The sequence below is a fragment of the Copadichromis virginalis genome, linkage group LG14 (genome assembly GCF_057382275.1).
Source record: "Copadichromis virginalis isolate Kocher_CV1m ecotype Utaka linkage group LG14, C_Virginalis_male_GT1.1, whole genome shotgun sequence".
NCBI classification, from domain to species: domain Eukaryota; kingdom Metazoa; phylum Chordata; class Actinopteri; order Cichliformes; family Cichlidae; genus Copadichromis; species Copadichromis virginalis.
In genome coordinates this window covers 14,824-34,990 of record NC_140631.1, presented here as the reverse complement: position 1 = coordinate 34,990, position 20,167 = coordinate 14,824, and the positions used below count along the sequence as shown (strand labels likewise).

Sequence of the window (20,167 nt, the reverse complement as noted above, 5' to 3'; positions counted from 1 at the left end):
GCACATATAAAATGTCATCACAAACTGAAACGTGAAATGCTGCATCCTCTGGATGAAAGAGAGGAAGATATTTTCCCATACTTGCATATTTTAGCAGGATGATGCTAAACCGCATACTGCTGCAAGACTGCAGGTGCTGTACTGGCCTGCCAGCAGAACTTTCACCAAATATTAAAAAAAAAAACACCAAAAAACAACCCAAACAAACATCTGGAGCAATGAAACAAAAACTATGACAGAAGAGTAAGGACTGCTGATCAGCCAGAATCTGATATCAGACAAGAACGGGACAGCATTCCCCTCCCAGAAGTCTGTCAAGGTTTACGGACTGTTGTTAAAGGAAGAGGTACAGAATGTTAAACGCGCGATTTGTAAACCCAGCTCTCTCTTTTTTGAAGCAGGTCTACAGCTCACAGCTTCCTCTGCTGACGACAAACCAAGAGAATAAGTTCATGTTTAAATATGTAAGGGTATTACAATTTAATTGAATAAAAATACATGGGTGAACAACTTACATTAATTTAACATAACCGACGTAGACTGCATGAAGAAACAACAAGAAATGGAGTGTCAGATAAAACAACAAGTCTCTTTTTTCCACTTACAAACACACACACACACACACACACACACACACACACACACACACACACACACACACACACACACACACACACACACACACACACACACACACACACACACACACACACACACACACACACATCACTGAGAACACTGAAAAGGCTCAAAAAGACTTAAATTTAACACAACTGAACGACAGATCCAGAGTCTCTGTGCTGTGACGGTTGGGCCGTTAAAGGATTAGACACATTGTAAAAAAACAAACATAAGAGGCGAGTAGAGTCAAAGGTTATAATTCAACAGTGTATTTGGGTGGGAGGGGGCTCTCTTTGAGGCGTGAATGAAGGTCTCATTCACAGAGTTAGAGATGAATGCTTTACTATGTTGACAGCAGTAAACACACATGACATTCACATCTTAGTGTTGGTGATCCCCCTTAGAAGAAGGCAGGTGTTAGGCATGTGGAGGTGAAGTCACATCTCTTTAAGGTCTTTTCTTTTTTAAATTGAAATTCTGAACAAATAAAACTATCCGACTTTTAACTGCTTGAAAACTAAATCTAAAACCAAATTTGACTAAGGAGTGTAACCGCTACTGGCATACTTCGTCCTGTGTTCCGCAGGTTTCCAGGGTCAGGTTTGTGGCGCAACAGCGCCATCTGCTGCTCACATCCAGAAACAGTAGCCCTGACGTCGCACCTGACCTGCAGAAACCTGAGTTTTCTGTTTTCAGTCAGTTGACAGCGTCTCCCATAAGAGTAAAAGGTGCCATGATCCTAAAGCTAGGCAATGCGTTGAGTAATTTAAGAAAAAAAAACCCAAACTAAATGACAGTAAAATGTCAGAGAGAAAACAAATGTTTTGGTGTTGAATTAGTTCATGTATTTGGCTACCTTAACCAATTTGCCTGAACGCTGCTCCATTTATATATTTGAAAATGAAACGCAGAAAATATGCTGACATGTTTTCAAGGCAACAAACAATAACATACATTTTCTTCTGTGAATTCCAATTCAGCATCTTCACAGGCAACATGTGAGAATGAGAAATGTACTTTGCTAAAATCTTTGACATATTTCACCTTGGTACAGCATTAATTACACCATTTAGCCTCCTCATTTTATTGACCTATACTGACTGTTTCAATAACAACCAGCTGCAACAGGCCACTTAAAAAAAGGCGACTTGACAAGTTGATGGCTAACACAGTCACCTAACATGCTGCACCCAGGTGGAATACACCTTCAGCTCTAACGGGGTTAATTTGGTTTGCTCGATATTCCCTTTATCATTAAAAACATTGATAAAACCATAAATGCACATCATTAACTGAATACACAAACTGAAAAAAAATTTGAGTTTATCTCACTTAAGCCTGACTTTCTAGTTTCCTTTCGATCACCGCTTCCTGCTCTCCTCCATCACACAGGTTAAAAGGTTTCTCTGCCCGAGCTCTGGGGCGGATGTTACTTCCGACTGTTCTAATTATTCCCACTGATGTCTTGTTGTGACTATGAGTGGGAGGAAGAAAAATCTGAGACTCGGAAGAACCCAGTGTTGTTAACTCATTCACTGCCAGGGTTTTTGAGCATTTTTACTCATTTTTGAAGAGCCACAGAAAACTGTGTGTTATGATCACATAAACGCTGAACCTACCAAAATGAAGAACAGACTCTCTTCTTCCATCCAAAAAAAAAAGCTTGTTTCTATCATTTTCCGTTTTTTAGTAATCAGCTGTAGAAGAGTGGTGGGTTCCACCAAAAATGCCTGTTTTGACCAAAAAAAGGGAGAAAACGAGCTTTTTGTGAAAAATACATTTCAAGCAGTCTGATGTTCACTGACAAGCTGCCCGAGGTTGTATTCTAGCCCCTCCCATTGAAAACGTAATTGACGTCTATAGACGTCAATGGCAGTGAATGAGTTAAGAGTCCAAAGCGAGGGTGTGCAACACAGGTGGTGTGTTTTCAAAGCCCTCTTTTCTCTTTCTCAAAGTCATCCTCTGTTAGAGGATTCTCAGGCCGAATGGAAACAAGCTTTAAATGCCAACTTGAAGCTGCAGGTTGGGTCTGACCTGATCTCCTCTCTGGATTTAAAAGCCAAAGTTATGTAGTGATGCTTGAAGGACTGAAATGATTATCATTAAATAAGGCCACGTGTATGAGGACAACACACATAAAGTACATGTGAAAATCAAAGGACGTTGGTTCAGAAAGTGTTTTTGAAAGTACAAATGGAGTGCAATTTCTCTCAGAAGGCACAGTCTGGCATCGATTGGCACATTCCAGCTCGGTTCAGTTGAGCTGAGATTGGGCCCGGTGTGGTACCAGGCCGGTTTGGACCAGTCATGGACCAGTTTGATGCAGTCTATTTCTGCTGCTGCTGCTGCCTGAGGCTCTCAAGCAGGATTCGCTTGTGGGCGGGGTCGTGCACTCCCGCCTCCTCCAGGTCCTCCTCAGTGATGTCACTGGAAAAAGGAGGGGGGAAAAAAGGGAATCTAATGATGAAGAACTGCTTTCATTTTTATTTATTGTTGCATTATCAGAGGAAATAAAAGCCTAGATCTTCATGTACCTGAGGAACTCCAAATCGTCCCAGCCGTTGTGTAGAAGACCCTGCTCATACCGCTCCAGGCCCAGCCTCTGCAGCCACTCGCCCACTGACGATTCCCCCACAGACAGAGATGAGCTACTGCTGCCCCAAAGTGCCTGCGGAGGAGAAATGCAATGCAGGAGCCACTAAATGCAGGAGCCACATCCGCCACATCATTTATGCTAACAACATTACTAAGAGCTTAAGACTGCCTCTACTTTTCTGCACTCTAATAAGGTGACACATCTTACAGTAAAAGGCTTTGATATTTAACATCAAAGTTGAAGATATTCGTGTTTTTGTGAGAAACTGCACAAAAACTGGAGTCACCTGAAAGAAAACTACGCAAAACTCACAGCATTGCTTCTTCCAGCCTCTGAAACGGTTTTACACTGAACAGAATTACTTCCCATGAACTGCTTACCTCCTCAGGCATATCCTCTGCTATACTTTCTGTGATGGGATTTCTAGGTGGGAAGGTGCGGCAGGCATCCAGACCTAAACCCATCGGCTGCCCCCTGAGAGGAGGCGGTGCTGAGGGGGCACGAGGAGGCTGTCCAGGAAACTCACTGTCACTCAGTGTCTTTGCCATCTGGAGCACAGAGCACGACTGGTCGTCTAGCGCCCCTGCTCCAACTCCTCCTCGCCTGAAAGCATCTCCGTGGGCAGCGGAGCCAGCTGCGGGGATCCTGACCTCAGCCAGGTCGGGGTAAAGGGAGCGAGGTTTGGTGAAGGGGGCCTCGGGAACCATCTCCAGGGCTCCCTTTGGTAGAGGAGGTGGGGGGAAGTCAGGAGGAGGTCGATTCAGTGTGCTTCCAACACCTCCTCCCTGTGCCCCAACAACACAAGCACCTCCATCGTCTTCTGAGGAGCTCTCCTCGCTAATGGCACGAACCTGTCTGCGTGGGTGAGGGGGCCCCGAGGCTGCGCCGGGGGGTTTGGAACGCGCCCCGGCAGAGGGAGGAGGGGGTTTAGCTGCCTGGGGGTTGGCTGAGGTAGGAGAGGGCAGAAGCTCAGGTGAAACGGCTGCAGCTGACTGGTTGGGAACGCCCTCCAGGATGTAGTAGGCAGGATTATTGTAGCTGTTCTTGCTGATGGATGGATCGCTGTCTGATCCGTCCTGTTTAGGTCTTCATTATAAACACAGAAACTGTTGTAAAAACTCTTTTCATCTGCACACATCAACAATGCATCAGACGATCTAACCTAACGTGATAGTTAAGTGTTAAGTGAAAGTGTCTGTCATGAGTACCTTGCAGCGGTCTCCTCCTTGCTGTTCCTTTCTCCCTCTTCACTGACCTTTCCCAGCTCTCCGAGGGGCTTACGAATCACAGATGGCCTGTTTTCAAAACACATCGTAACAAGTCAGCAGGCGGGACAAGAGAGAAGTCACGACAGTTTCAGGACATTCCTAACACGATGTTTGCAGGATGTTCGAATAGATAAACGTACAAATGGAGAGACTGCACCCTACAGGTGTGTCTAGTTGCCATTCTGACTCAATGTTATAGCGTGTGACACAGCGGACTATCAAAATGTGCGAGGTCTGTTGACACCATCTTTTGTTGTTGAGGGCAAACTCTTCTAATAACTAATGTTCAATAACTAATGAATGTTGTCTAAAGGTGCCGTAGCGGTACTTCTGAAGACTGCATAAAGATTCATAGAAAACATAAAAGACCAAATTTTATAGTAAACAAAACAAAAACATGAACACGTGGTTTAAAATGTGTTTTGTGTCGTACTCAAGTCACACTGTGCAGGATAATCAAGCATCATCTTTATCAGTGTTTTTTTTAATGCAGATATTCAATATAACACATAAATACATCTAAATAGAAATAAATACTAGGCCACCTACACACTGCACGTACAGTATTTGCTCGGGTGTGGAATCCCATGCACCGAAGCTCCTGGTGCACATTTTGTATCATGATGGTAATGCCAGAGGAAGTGTAGAGTTCTGAGTCAGCAAAGTGTGTGTTTTATGCACTCTGTGCCTCAACACTTGGGGACGTGCTCTGTAACTCTGTCACTGGTCTGAGTTGCTGTGGATTCTAAAAACATCCCCACCACCCTGATCGCCAGTGTTAGGGTAAGCGGTCACACGAACTGTCTAAGTAAACACAGGGTTTCCCGATCTAGGTACCAGCACATTCACATGAAAAGGTTCATGTTGGCAACATCTGACCAGTCCCACTGATTATTGTACCAGCAGATGAGTGGCTGATTTTGCAAGGAGTAAACTATAATATGATAAATCAGGAAAAGCACCAGATATGTGTGCATGCTATAAATCTTATGGCCAGTAATGCTTTAAAAGAGGTTTAGCCTATTTGAAGGAAGGAAGAAAAGCCTCAATCATTAAGGAGAATCTGATGGGTTATAATCGAGTGTTTTTTAAAATAAGGTGCAAATTTGCATGAGACAGTTTTAGTTGTTAATCTTTCAGCTGCAGACTTCAGACACTATTACAAATCTTGATACCATCCTATTATCTGAGAGCTCTTTCAGGATTAGTGATGCAACTAGATCTGTCAGCAAGTGGTGATTTTATACCTGTTGATCTATAATCAGTGCAAGTCACCCACTCAAGAAGAAACCCACTCAAGGTTAACCCTGAAGTTACCCGGCTCAGCTGTTCAAACGCATTCATCAACAAACTCACAAAAAGACCTGACTGCTACGACTCAATCCCTTAAGGTATTTAAGCATCGATATTTAGGTACATGCCAGCACATCATCAACATACGCTATACAGAAAAATCCCCACTGACGTGTGGGAACTCTAAATAAAAATCAAGTGCAAAAAAAAGGAGAGTGTACTGACTTCACATACTCATGCCCCGATCTGCATACCACAGCAGATTTCCCTTTAGGTCCACTCGTCTCATCCTTATCCACGCTGATCCACTCTGAAACACAGCAACAAAATCAGTTTTAGAACTAAACGTGACATGCTTGTAACCCTAGATCCATCACTTCCTGTCTGCAAATTTGAAAACATGCAGGCAGGAACTGTTCAAGTGATGGATGCGGCAAGCTTGAAAGACATTTAGTATCTCCTCTCTTTGTAGGTAATTGGTGTTAAGGTGTAAAATGCATTACCGTACAATCGCTCCCTGGTTCCCATTCTTTCAGAAGGGACTCTGACCCTCATTGACCCTCGGATATTTCCTGTTTCCTCCCCACGGTGAGACAGGTAGGTGTGGAACTGTTGTGCTGTGCTGCCAATCATCGACTTCAGAGCCAACACGCACTCGCCTAAAAAGAGTGGGGGAGATTTGTTAGATTCCAGCAAACTAGATTCCCTTTAAACTTCAAAGAACCACAAGCACAGACAATCTTTATACCGTAGGACTCGTATCCATCCAGTGATTTCACTGTTAGCAAGAGATGCTGATCCTGCAGGTACTCGATCTCTGACAGAAGAGGTTTGAGTGTTGTTAACTGCTTGTTGGACCAGCCCACGCGCAGGAAGTTCACGTTATCGCTGCTCTGACTGTCGTTCTCGTAACTCTTCTTAAACTCTAAGGATTAGAGACAGAGAGAAAGACAAAGAGAGAGAGATGCAGGGACGAGAGGAAGGGGAAGAGGATAAAGGGAAGACGGTGGGGAAAAGAGCGGGGTGAGGATTCAGGTACCCATTGCATTTTAATTTAAAAGTACATGGTGGACAGGTGGCAGGGGCACAACACAGGTGAAAAATGGATTTTATGGATTCTAGTTTAAAGGTAATACTGACTGCCTGAGACCAGGAGGGAGGGAGAAAGATACAAATAAGAAGAAGCAAAAACATTTTTATTGCATCCATTCTGGGTCATGTTGCTTTACTGCAACTCCTTCTGTCAGACTGCTCATTATATTTATGTCTATGAGCATGAAAGAGTCACTGCAAAGGTGCAATCACATTCACCTCACCTTCCAGACAAGTGGAGTAAAACTCAATGAAGAACTTGGTCCTGCTCGCCGTCTTTACTATGGCCTCAATGCTCTCGAACTCGATGTAGGCCTGCTCTGAAGACTTTGGCAAACCTGTGCAGAAGTATGTGGACAGGAGGGAGGAGGAGGAAGATGGAAAGATCTGTGTGGGTTGTGCAGACAGGCATGTATTTAATCACTCACTTTTAAATGTCACTTGTTGAACACGGAGCGCTTAAATAACATGAATAATAACAATAATGAACTCCAAAAAGATTGTGGGAGGAAGAAAAGCCAGATAAAGTGAGACCAGGAAGTAGAGGAAGTGACAGAAAGGAAACAAAATTAAATTTGTACCTTTTTTGGAGACAAACTGGGAGGTCACGCCCACCTCAAATGTAGCAAATACAGGGGAATGATCACTGGTCACAACATCATCTGTACAGCCTGGCAAAAAAAACAAACAAACAAAAATAAACAACAACTTTAATTTCTGTCCACTTAGCATTATGAGGTGAAATTATGAAGGTTTTCTTCTTCTGATGATCCTCACCATAGGAGTTGCAGACTATGTGTGTTTCTGGGTAAGACTTCCACAGAATCCTGTCGCACCACGATGGAACATTAGTCCTCATCTGGGACAGACGGAAAAGCAGAATTATCAGGACGAGGCACAAGAACAGAAAGAATTTATCAGAGGTGGCTCTGACGTAAGAAAGGGAACGTACCCCTGTGGCCTTCTGCTTCTGCCAGACATACGTATCTCTTGAGCCTCGCTCGTAACGGTAGGTGGGCGGAAACGAGATTTCTTCCTCCGCTGCACGCAAAGAGACACACATCCACTTCAGTAAAGGTTCGAAGTTTAGCATTTCATAACAATATTTATAATTTTGATATAACAGCAGGTGCGATTCACAGTATTTATGACCCCGGGTTAGCAATCATGACCAAGTTCTCAGTAATCGGTTGGTATTTAAGGATTTATTACATGGCATCATGGATCACTGGACAACATTGCAGGGCAACGGCTGATTTTTAGTTACCTACTAAAACAAATAATCCCAGTGATATCACACACTGATCACAGCGTTAGTGCAGACTTCATTGCATTGAGTTAAGATTAAATAATGTTTAAAAGTGAAAAAGGCTTCAGCAGTGAATGACTTGAATTACTCACTTCAGAAGATAAAACAAGTCCACACACCCACTCTATTGTTTGGATTAATCATTAACATTAAAAAAGGGTCCAAGTTCAATTCCAGTGTAGTAAATGTCAGCAAACAGCCAACGTCGGTTCACTTTCTCAGTAAAAATCATAATTATCCAACTTTGTTTAACTCCACATTGTTACGGCCCTAGCAGGGCCTCCTCCTGAAGGTGCCTGTGTGGGCGTGTCACACTACCTCTTCTGCCTGAGGTGCCACCTTTCCCTTTTGTGCAGCTGACTCTCGTCAGTAATCAAGGAGATTTAAGCCCAGGGAAAGGTGAGCTCTGGGCCAGAGTGCCATTTTGTGTGGGCCCAGCTAGTGAGCTGAGTGTCTTGTGGTGTTTCCAGCTAGTGAGCTGTGTATTGTGGTTTCCAGCTAGTGAGCTGCGCTTTCCTTTTGACTTTTTGCCTTACTGACCGACGCCTGAGTTTTTGTTTGTTTCTTTTATGGTGATAACGGCTTGTCCGTCTCTTTTAGTTGAATTACTTCAATAAAACTGTTTTATTTAACTGTTTTGCCTCCCTGACTCCTTTTTCTGACCCGGTCACTTTTGTTACTTCCCCCTCCCCGCCTAGACCCCTCAGGGGAACGTAACACACATCCTCCCCCCTGGTTACACCCCTCCTGCAGTGGCTCTGTGCCCCACCACGAGGGCACAGCCCACAGTTTAAGAACCACTGAAGTCTGGAAAGAAAAACCAGAGCTGATGGTGAACTATTCAGGGAACAACAAGAGTGCTGAGCAGGTGCTTTTGGTAAGTGTGAGTCATCCCTTCGGTTGTGTTTATAAGACCACTGAAACTCTGCTTTAAGGACAGCAGTCTTTTGTTAGTGTTGACTTTTCACTGGTATTACTGTTATATTTCTGTACACTGAAACACATCCTGCTCTGACTCGTGAGGATATTCATAACCAGCACTAACCAAAGCGTAAAAACACTTTATTCTTCTCTCTCTCCAGGTTGAGCTGGTCCACTTTCAGCAGGGGGTCAAACTCCTTCCTGTTAATGTAGTTTAAAATCTCCTGCACACACAAACACACACGCAAAAAACAGGGTCAGACAGAAAAGTTTCATCCACGTTTTGGAGGCTGCCTGTATTTATTTCTGCTTCACCTGTATGTCCATATCCAGCCTGTAGTTAAGGTCTCCCAGCCAAAAGAGGTGCGTGAAGCGCAGCGAAATGTCAAAGGAGCTCAGCTGTTTGTCTCCCAGTGAAAGCAGCCGCAGGATATCAAGGTAGTTCTGGTTCCTCCTGCAGAGGTCAAAGGTCACACGTAAGAAGACATTTAAACAAGCTTTCACCAAATTATAATGAAAAACCAAACCAAGTTTACACTTATGGCAAACAGAAAGCACAGCCTCTTTCAATTACTATGATGAATTATTAGATTATGAATATTACCCAGTGTCATTATTGATTTGACAAGAAAGACAAAATGCAGAAACTATGCGTGAAAAACAAAGCATCTCTGATTCTGAAGCTTGTGGAGCCAATTTTAGCAGCAATGAACTTGCAGTAATTCTGTTTGTATGATTGTACACGTATACGCTCATCTCTTTAAGATCCTGCCACAGTATTTAAGTTAGGTTGAGGTCTAGACTTTGACTGGGACATCGCAGCACCTTCATTCTTCTCTTTTTCAGCTGTTCTGTTGAAGATTTGCTGCTGTGTTTGGGATTTTGTCCTGTGTTCTAAAAATAAATAATCAGAGTGTAACATGTCATCTAAGGTTGTATTTACCTGGTTCTAAGACGTGCTAAGGACCGGATGATTTTTTTGAATTATTTCCTGATATAAAACCTTAGAATTAAAAGGGGGTGTGGTTTCTTTTGCTTTAGGAATTCTCTGTTGTTGATATTGAGAGGCTTAAAACAAACAAAAAAATAAAAATAAAAATAAGAGCGTGTTGGGCACCTGGCAATCTTTTCATTCCCTGATGTCAAGTGACAGTTGACAAAGCCAAACGACGTCCCATTGAACATGAAAGACACGCCCACTGCTCCTTTGTTACCTAGAAACCATAAAATCAAACATTAAATCAAAATACAGCAAATTAGGTGCAATTACAAGCATTACTTAACAGAAACTTTTAAAGGATCACCGGGGATCTGGCTGTGATCAGTTTTATATTAAAATATGAGAAACAATGAACGGCTCCAGTTTGCTGAGCTGAAGGAAATCTGTGTTTTTTTCTCTTATGAGTTCAAGATTTTTGTGAAAGTTTAGATTTTGATTCACATTTTCTTACTAATACAAGTCCCACATTTTTTAATCAACTAACAAGTGATTCAGTCATGAACACTGCTCAAGGAGGCCATTGTTAAGACAGGAAATCAGAGCTATTTCCTCCTACATTTGAAGCAGGAAGCAAGACATAGGAAGGAATAGCAAAGACGGAATACAGAGTAGAGCCGTTACCCAGGGTATTGGCGATGCCCGTCTTGACACTGGACATCCCAACGTGGCTTATCCGGTTCTCGTGTTCAGGTTTCACCAACACAGCAAGTTTTATGTTCCACAGAGTCTGCACGGCGATCTGCAGACGAGAACGAGACACAATGAGGAACCTACAGTCATCATTTCTGTTTTCGCACCATGCAGAAATAGCCTTTTTCCCCCCTTGTCTTCAGTTTTTTCCCCCTTCAAACAGGGTCATTTTTATGCAAACCGCAAAAACTTCTGCTTGTATAGAGACAGTCCTATACTTAGCTCTATATTTGTTACAGGAACTAAAGTGTGGAGAGGATAAAGGAAAGTTGTGTAACCTCAAAAATAACTCTGTTTTTTAAGGTTTTGAAATTATTGTATTTTTTACAGGAATTTTTTTATAACTATGCATTACAATAAAACAAAAGTTTTAAAATGTTTCTTTTCTCATATTAGTCAAACATAAAAATGCAGTTCTGAAAAAACGATCAGACAAGAACTAATGTGGGAAATTTGTCTTTTTCTAAACATGATGACATTTGCATAATAAAAAAAAAATCAACTTTTTTTCATTCAAGTACAACAACAGCACTCGCCTGAGGGTTATCCGCAACACCTCCTTATGTTCTTCATACACATTCATCAAGCCATAAACAGTTGGCTTTCTTTCCTTACCGGCTTATAATCCAGTTCTGTCTGTTCTTTCAGCAGGGCGCGCAGTGACTCCACCCACTCCCGATCGCACACTGAATTTTCCTGGCTGCCAAACACATACAGGTCATGAGGGATGGTGACGGTCATCTCGTCCAGTGTCTTCCCGAGACCACGACACAAAACCCACGAGGCCACGTTTTTGGGTGCAGGTACAGAGCCTAAAGCGACAGGAAAAAGGTCAAACTGTTTCCTTTCTCGTTGAACATTTTCAGATGTATTTGTAGCCATTAAGGCGAGTCATTCAGTGTGACTAACCCATATTCCAGGTGCCTATGAAGATGGAGATCATGTCTGGCTCGTCCTGGTTGGAATGCTTGTTCTTCATCAGCTGCAGCAGCTGGCAGAACGCCTCCCGTTTCTGGCACAAACACACATCAGTGAGCGGATGATGCCACTGATAGCCGTCATTCTGAAGTTCCTCTGAACATCTTTATATTCTATACACTTACCAACCACGTCACTGGTTACACTCTGCTAATAATACCAGCTTGGACCCCCTCTTGCTTACACAACTGACTTAATTCTTTATTCTTCTCTTTTTCAAACCATTATTTGTAAACCCTAGAGATGGGTTCGTGGGGGAAAATCCCAGCAGATCATCAGTTTCTGAAACACCCAGATCTGGCAACAATAATCATGCCATGTTCAAACTCACTTAACCCTCTGATGCATAGTGGTCACTGGAGTGGACAGCTACTAAAACGTACATATCTCTTTAATGCATTGGTTTCTATGGTGGAACTGCATATTAGCCTCTAGAGTGCTCTCTGCTGCCATGCTCCATTGAGGTCAATTCAGTGTTCAGTTAGTGCAACTGCAAGTAAATTTCCTCTGAATCAAAGATGGCAGACAAACTGTCACCCCTGCCGACCACTGCTGGCATATCCTGTCAATCCTTCTATGCTAAAAGAGCCCAACAGGTAAAAAAAATATGATATGCAGTAACATCTAGGGAAGGATATTATCTGTTTGGAATAAGAAATTGTTATGTCTAATATGTAGAAAACTACGATTAACCATGTGTCCACTGTAGTGGACATCATGCATTACCCACTATATTTTTTTAACATAAGTCATAAATTGTCTCACTGTTTTTTGGGACTGTTTTGGTTATAAGTAAGCATATAATTGTTACATTTATAAGCTACTCATTTAAAATGTATATTTCTGTGCAGATCAGCTGTAGTTTGAGTTACTATAATAATTATTTTATCATATTTTGTAGACTTCAAATGCAGCAAAGAATAAGGCAGCGTACAGAATAGTCCAGGAAATTCCATCCAGCTCCAGTGATGATGATTTCATTGATGAGTGCAGTGATGATGAGTTCAGTGATAAGTCCAGTGATGATGAGAGTGGCTGCCAGAGCAGAACAGAGACATAGGAACTACGGACAGCCTAGGTGTGATGAACACAGAAGTGTTTGGAGATGCAGAGACTAAGATGTCAGTTTGTGTTTTCTTCCAGCATGCTACTAAGGGCTTGGTAATACTGTCCTGCATCGTTATAGAACTGTGTAGACTCAAAAATGTTTCTCTTGTTGGAGATAGTTTGCCATATTCAGGTGTAGGATTCACAGCTAGGACTGTTGATTGGTTTTGTTATTTACGTCTAAACATTGGGGCCTTATGAGTTGAAAGTTCCAAAAAAATTGCTGAGATGTTTTTCAAAGGATACAAGCAAACAAGTGTTTGTATATTTACAATAGAACACAAGGTAATTAATTTTTATAGTAAATTCACAGTATTTCATGCTAAGTGCTCAGGCGCATGTAGTCCACTGGAGTGGACAAGTTTATAACTTTATAAAAAAACATATTTTGGGGGAAAAAAGAGTTGAACATTTTTTTTCATGTCCTGAGAAGAATAAAAGCACTTAAGAAAAAAATCTTGACCAAGGCTTTCATAATTCATGCATCAGAGGGTTAAATCACCTTTCTACCTTGCTCTGATGCTCACTTTGAACTTCAGTAGGTTGTGATTGTCATATCTACATGTATAAATACTCTGAGTTTCTGCCACATGATTGGCTGATTATATATTTGTATTAACGAACAGCTAAACAGGTGCACATGACAACATTACCTCACTGATTAACAGCAGGTTTTTAATTTTGTACAAAGAGTCTCAGTGCAGACTGAATTCATAGCAGAGAAATGCATATAAGCCTGTGCAATAACTCTGGCAATGTTACTGCAAAATCTTCAGTTTGAAGGCGGCATGTTAACTGTAAGTTATCTATGAATAGCTGTAAAATAGCAGTTTTATGTGTCCATTTGTTTCTTGTGTGCAGACCTTGGCACTAGCAAAGATGAAGTCTTTCCTCTGGCTCTTATCCTTCTCCTTCTCAAACACAATGCCCAGTTTATTCTGCACCCGCTGAGACTTGATCAGCTGACGTACTGAAAGACACAGAGGCGAACGGACAGCGAGTTAGAGATGGGAAGTTGCAGATAAATTCAGGGAAAAAAAGGTCATGTAACAGATTTGGAGGGTTAAAGAAGGTTCAAGTTGGATGGCGAGATTAAAATCCTATAATGGACATACTTTTTTCTGTGTGAATGGTGCCCCAATCCTTACTTTTGTCATGTGTGTAGGTGATCCAGTCCTCTTGATTGTCCTTCACCTTCTTCATTACTACCAGCCTTCCTCCCTCTACGTCCACAGACAGCGTGTACTTCTGACTCTTTCCGATCTTCGTCAGCTCCGCCAGGTAAACGTCGAGCTTCACCTGCAATGAGCCACAGGAGAAAGTTTAAACTCACTTAAACGCATACTGAGCATGCTTCTGTAAACCCTATGTGTCTACTGAGATAATCTACCCTCCACCAGGGGTCTCTAAAACGAAGCACAGAGCAGTATTAGATCTACTTTAGTCATACGCAGCCTCGAAGATGAGAAAACGCATGAATAAAATGTTGATGATCATAGTAAATATCCAAATTCTGGTTTTAGATTCATATCCACAAAGAGAGATGATCTGATTCTATTCATAGAGAAACTTTCTTTCACACGTCAGTTATCTGGGGCAATTTGAGGATCAGTGTAATGCCCAAGGACACTTCAGCAGACAGACTGGAGGAACTGAGAAAGACGGCCACCAAACTGCCAACCTCCTTTAGCAACACACCAGCTTCTTCGCACACGCATTTTTTTTGATGTATAGGTCTTACTAAGAACCGCAAGACTGGAAAAAAGTTTAGACAGATGGCGTACACTCACTCTTACTCTGAGTCACTGAGTGCTTCTGTGTTTGGGTGTCACAAGGCAGATCAGACGCCGCATCTCCTTAGCGTAGCACTTGTGTGCAACAGGAAACTACTGAAAGGATGTCGCCACAGAGAACGCAGGCTTAGCCAACAGCCAATATTTCAATCAAGCATCTCTCGACTCATCTCTCAACTCTGTGTGTCACCTCCTTCCCCCACGTCCTCCCTGACATTTTTTCCTTCTACCCTTTTCACACTTAGTTCACCACTTTTCTCAAAGTGAAAGCCATTTATATCATCTTAACGTGTTCCTTTTTTTCCTTTTCTCAGTCTTCCTTCAGCATTAACATTTGCACTCCATGCAGCTGGTACTTTTCATAATAAAACTATTACAGTCTTATACACAGCACATCAAAACTGCCTCACTTAAATTCATGCTTTTACAAGGAAATGTGATAAAATGCTGCGACAGTGATGACGTAAGCTGGAAATGCATTTCAAAAACATTCTTTTGGCCTCACATCACATCTGCTGCTAAAATTCCTGTGCTGAGAAATGCATGACTTTTTAGCCTATTTTACTTCAGTTTATGCCATCTGTCATATTAAATACCACTGCCTGACAATAACATTTCAGAAATTAAATACAGAAAATAAATCTCAGGGTTTTCTACATACAAAAAAAGAAAGAAAAAAAAGATTGCTTAAAAAGATGCTTACCCAAATTGGCAGAAGGGAGCTTTAATGTCCACAGAGCAATTTGACTTTAAGGGCAATACTTAATTTCATTTGCCATGATATTGACCTACATCACATTGCAGTGAGACAGCCGGTAATGAAGTACAGTATGTAGGCGTGCATGTTTGGTGGATGTCGGTGCATACCTCGAAGGCCTGCACAGGAATGGATTTGCTGTGACGCATGGAGTGCAGAGGAGGGGGGGAGCATGGAGAGGTCAAACTCATGTCCTGTAGAGCTTTCAGGGCCTGAGGGGTATCAGAAAGAGGCAAACACGCAGGTGGAGAAACAATTAATTTAAAGAACAGAATAAAAAGAGAGTTGGAGGATAAGAATAAGGTACAGAAAAAAAAAAAGAAAATAAAACTGTAACATTTTGAGTCTCAGGGTTTGTGTCAGCAAGGAAAAGGTTTCCTATTTCCTGGATGTGATCTAACAGGAGCAGGGAAGGTGGAACCAGTATCATCGTCTGGACATGTAGCCTTACTACATTGAGGCCATTTCCTCCCGAGCCAGTGAAAGCCCCCCCCCCTCTCAAGTGACAAAGTAGAACAAAGTAGAACACAGTGCACCTTGTAAACAGGAGATTTAATTTATTATTATTATTATTATTATTATTCTCTTCTGGCTCTTTATAATGTGAAACGAAGGCATCATCCTTAAAACGAGTCTCAAACCTTGTGTTTGTAATATAAATAAGGGTTATTCTGAACTGTGAATCATGGACAGTTACTCTAGCCGACTCCAAGAATAAAAACAGTAACCTGAACATGAGCGTATTGGGTCCACTTTTCTACTTGTAAAGTCTCAGACTCTCATTAACACATCAGGTCTTTGCTGACTTGTAGGGCTTCTAAAGGGAAGTCGAGCGATATCCCAACCCTGTCTCTTTCCTTCTGCGTGGTTTATATGTGCTGTATGTAAAAGCCTCAAAAGGAGAGAACGTCACGTGTTGCGCTACAAGCACACCCTGCAGGGCTTCTAGACAGATAATCCATCATATGGAGAGGGTTATCTAAACAAACCATCTCCAAACTACTAGACTAAGTACATAGAGAAAATAGAAAGTAAGGTGAGAGCACACCAATCTTCACACTCGATGCTCACTTTTTCATTTAGATTTTTTACTCTAATCTCAACTACAAAGCAATAAAGTTTCATGACTTCATCTGGCACCACTGAACTCTACTGTGCTGACAAGCTTTTGTTTACAGATTGCAGAAACACCTGTCAGAGGACTCAGAGCCGTGGCAGATCCTGCTACTGTACCACATTTTTTCCTGATGACTCACAAAGTGAAAACAATAGCCGCCATGTTGTCCATCACAGCTGTTAAATGTGCCGTCTGTGCGTACCTTCTTTTCTATGGAGGACAGCAGGTCTTTGAGAATCGCCAACTTGGTCACAAGGTTCTCCAGTTCCTGGTCTCCACCCTGATTCACTGACTGATGGAGACAAAAAAAACCCATTAGAGTCCATGTAATCCGCAAAAAGAGTGCATGTAAAAAGAGCAGCCTTAAAACTGCACAGCAAACACACTTACTTATATACAGAGCAGTCTTAAGGCTATTCAGTCTAAACCAGCCTAAAATCGGTTTTTATTCAAATTTTAGTCAAACTCATTGTCAGTCCTTGCTTGATGACTAAAGTGACTCCTGAACTTCAAATCAAGAATTTTGCTGGGCCACTAATCGGCTCTACTCTCTGTCCAACCACACGAAAATGTTTTTAATTACAAAGAATAACACATGCATGCAAAATCAGATTATATATTTTATTTGCCTGTTCTGTATACAGAAGCTTTCCTTAATACCAAGTTTCTAGCAGGAGCGCTACGGGGATATTTAAAGGACATCATGACTCACACTCTATCTTCTCTGAAACGAAGCGTAAAGCCCACCACAAGCGAGCAATCCTCAACTTTACGGGTTGGCAAATATAATAATTTTAGCTATGATCTGGAAGAAGGGCTTTAATAACAACACTGTTAAGTGTTAAGAAGTTACCAAGGCTTTTACATGTGTGTGATAAAGTAAGGGAAAAAATAATAAAATCACCGCGTGTAACAGTTTGTTATGGGATATAGGATAATAAAAAGGAGGGTAAGATTCTGCGATTGCGCAAACAAAGACACACACAACCACACACTTTTAAAAAAAGCGAAGAGTACCTGTACCTGTTGGATCATTTTGGAGACCATGAAAGCGCTTTGCTGATCAAACACTTTAGACAGGATCTCCAGGCCTGACAGAACTTTATCCACCTCTCTATTTGAGGGAGCAGAGAGAGATTCACATATTTACCTCACAGCTTCTTTCTGCACTTATGTCTTCATACAGTAACATTTCTGAAATCAAGCTGATTTCCTGCGGATCATCACAGTGTTTAAACGTGCAAAAAAACCCAAAAAAACCCCTAGAGCTGATTTAAGGAAGCAGATAGCTCTGTGGGCCGAGAGGTGTGAATCTTTGGCAGTCAGTCAATCAGGAAACCGACAGAATATAACACTACATAATATACAATGCTTCACAAGTTTATTAGACCACCACTAATGTAAGGTTTATGCCACAGATGCCCTAAATTAATTATACTCATAATCACCAAAATCATTTTTGTGTGTCTTTTAATGCACAACCCACCAGTCTGTACAAGCTCTTTAATTATAATGATATTTTTAAATAACAAAATGCAAAACAAAACAAAAAGAGGAACAGCTATTAAGTGCATTATTATTTTTAATGCCAAATTACAGATAACAGTGTTTTTTTACAATCTTATATTTGATTAATTTCTGACTTTTTCAGGTCTCTGTGCTCAAATTTGGGTATAAAAAGGGAATTCAGTGTGTTACTTGCCTATTAAATACCAGTATGATTTGCAGTTTTAAATTCGTTTTGACAGCTTTCTAAAATATTGCACATGTGCAGATGTGCTGCTGCTTACCCATTAAGGCGTTTGCAGGAGGCCACTAGTGTCTTGTTGAGATGAGGCAGGGATGAGGCCCCCTGTTTGACTGCTTCAAGGTCCAAAGCGTAGCTGCCCTTCAGATACTCGTGGGAGATGGTGCTCAGGCCATTAGCTGCTGGAGTACTAAAACATATTCAAAGAAACCATTTATAACCACCACATGAACATCATTTCCAAATGCTGGTATGTGTATGAGAATACAAGGAGGCTTCAAATAATAACGATGCATTAGTGATTTAAAGTCCAGGAAGGCACAGATGGTTTTGGTGTGTTCAGGGAAAAAAAACAAAATAAAAAAGTTTTAGTGGCGTTTATTTAAAGTGATTGAGAGAAAACTAGACTCTTTGATGTGTCTCCTCTGGGCTCCATTTAGGGCTGGGTCATATCATACCGTTCACGGTAATACCGGTATAACGTTGGGCAACGATAAGAAAATGAAATATCGCGATAGAATATGGGTAAAACGCACATGCGCAGTGCCTTTGTTTTCATACGCACATGGCGTAAAAAGCATGGCGACGACGCAGAATGAGAAGGGCGAAAGCGGATCGTTAAATGAAATAGATGAACCAGAACTGGTTTGTAAAAATGCTGCAACTTCAGTGGTCTGGAACTGGTTTGGCTTTCATCTGTCAGATACACAACAAAGCACTATTTTTGGTAGAACGTGCTAGCGGGCCGCCGTTATTACCTTGTTTTTTGGAAAATACGGCACACTTAAAATCAATCCTTTGATTTTTCTGAAAATCGACAGTGCCCCTTATAATCCCGTGTGCCTTATGTATGAATTCTGGTTGTGTTTACTGACCTCGAAACGATTTTATGTGGTACACGGCGCTCGAAAATCTGTCAAATGTTTTAGTACGACTTTGCTAAGCTGATTGATTGATTTGATGGATTTTCGGAGCATTACGGCTATCGTAGGCAGGAGCCTGGTGGAGTGATACGTACTGTGCTTCAACATAATATTACCGTATTGTATGTGTATAACCTTTTTTTAAGTTTTGTGGATATTATACATGGTTATGCTGAGGATATGTCGGCCAATTTCCACTGGAAATGCCTTTTGCTTAAATTGTTAGCAAAGAATTTGCATTTGCACTGTTACATTTTGATATAACTTTAATGCACATAAAAGCTGCTTGTTTAAGTGAAAATACATTGATGGGGTTTTTTGCACTAATAAAGTTGTGGAGTTGTAAAGTAATTTGTCTCGTGTCAATTATATATCGTGATAAATATTTTTGGTCGCATCGCCCTTCTCTAGCTTCATTTTCTGTTTTTTTTAAACAACAGATTAGGTGAGAGGTATAAAGTAGCGGTGAAAGAACAGTAATACAAACAGGAAACCAATGTAGGACGCAAGCTGCAGTGGAACAAAGGCCAAGAATTACTTATTTCTATCTATACCTGTGGGTAGAAGGGAGAGCTTCAAGACGGGCCTGTAAATTTCCACATTTTGTCTTTTATAAATTAACACCTACTGCAGCTTTGACGATGGGCTACACATTTTATACACACGTGTTCTCCACTGCCTTGGGCAAAGTTGCACCATAGTAATTCTGTAAAGGCATGACATAAGCATGAAAACATTTTGGGGCCTACTTAGAGCTTTTTACCGTTCAGTTTTCTGTCTGCCATATTTCTTGATTTTGTTTATTTGCTCTGTAGTATTACATTGATGCATTTACTGCTAGAAGTCACACGGAGTTATTTAAAGTTCCAGGTGATACTTAAAAAAAAAAGAATAGTTGCTAAATCTGCAGATGCTCCACACCCCTTGGAAAGGAAAATAAAGATGGACGTCACAG

General features: G+C 41.4%; 1 protein-coding gene across 2 annotated transcripts in view; it reads right to left on the bottom strand.

The window, feature by feature from the left end:
• Positions 1–465: 465 nt before the first annotated feature.
• The window catches only part of LOC146693120 (phosphatidylinositol 3,4,5-trisphosphate 5-phosphatase 2A-like), a 29,097-nt gene continuing 9,395 nt past the window's right edge, over positions 466–20,167 (bottom strand). Inside the window, exons 5-27 of one of the 2 annotated variants that reach the window (XM_085478897.1) lie at positions 18,333–18,479; positions 17,560–17,656; positions 16,745–16,834; positions 15,536–15,637; positions 14,024–14,174; positions 13,739–13,845; positions 11,700–11,802; positions 11,406–11,602; positions 10,722–10,839; positions 10,218–10,314; positions 9,416–9,554; positions 9,225–9,324; positions 7,823–7,911; positions 7,648–7,729; positions 7,452–7,541; positions 7,095–7,208; positions 6,527–6,703; positions 6,282–6,437; positions 6,004–6,088; positions 4,426–4,512; positions 3,598–4,303; positions 3,156–3,289; positions 466–3,048 (exon numbers count right to left, since the gene is read on the bottom strand). In XM_085478897.1, coding sequence (XP_085335023.1) covers positions 2,949–3,048; positions 3,156–3,289; positions 3,598–4,303; positions 4,426–4,512; positions 6,004–6,088; positions 6,282–6,437; positions 6,527–6,703; positions 7,095–7,208; positions 7,452–7,541; positions 7,648–7,729; positions 7,823–7,911; positions 9,225–9,324; positions 9,416–9,554; positions 10,218–10,314; positions 10,722–10,839; positions 11,406–11,602; positions 11,700–11,802; positions 13,739–13,845; positions 14,024–14,174; positions 15,536–15,637; positions 16,745–16,834; positions 17,560–17,656; positions 18,333–18,479 — 3,268 coding nt within the window. In that variant the 3' untranslated portion in view covers positions 466–2,948. The remainder of the gene's footprint in view (positions 3,049–3,155; positions 3,290–3,597; positions 4,304–4,425; positions 4,513–6,003; positions 6,089–6,281; positions 6,438–6,526; positions 6,704–7,094; positions 7,209–7,451; positions 7,542–7,647; positions 7,730–7,822; positions 7,912–9,224; positions 9,325–9,415; positions 9,555–10,217; positions 10,315–10,721; positions 10,840–11,405; positions 11,603–11,699; positions 11,803–13,738; positions 13,846–14,023; positions 14,175–15,535; positions 15,638–16,744; positions 16,835–17,559; positions 17,657–18,332; positions 18,480–20,167) is intronic. The other variant, XM_085478898.1, reaches the window with a different exon arrangement.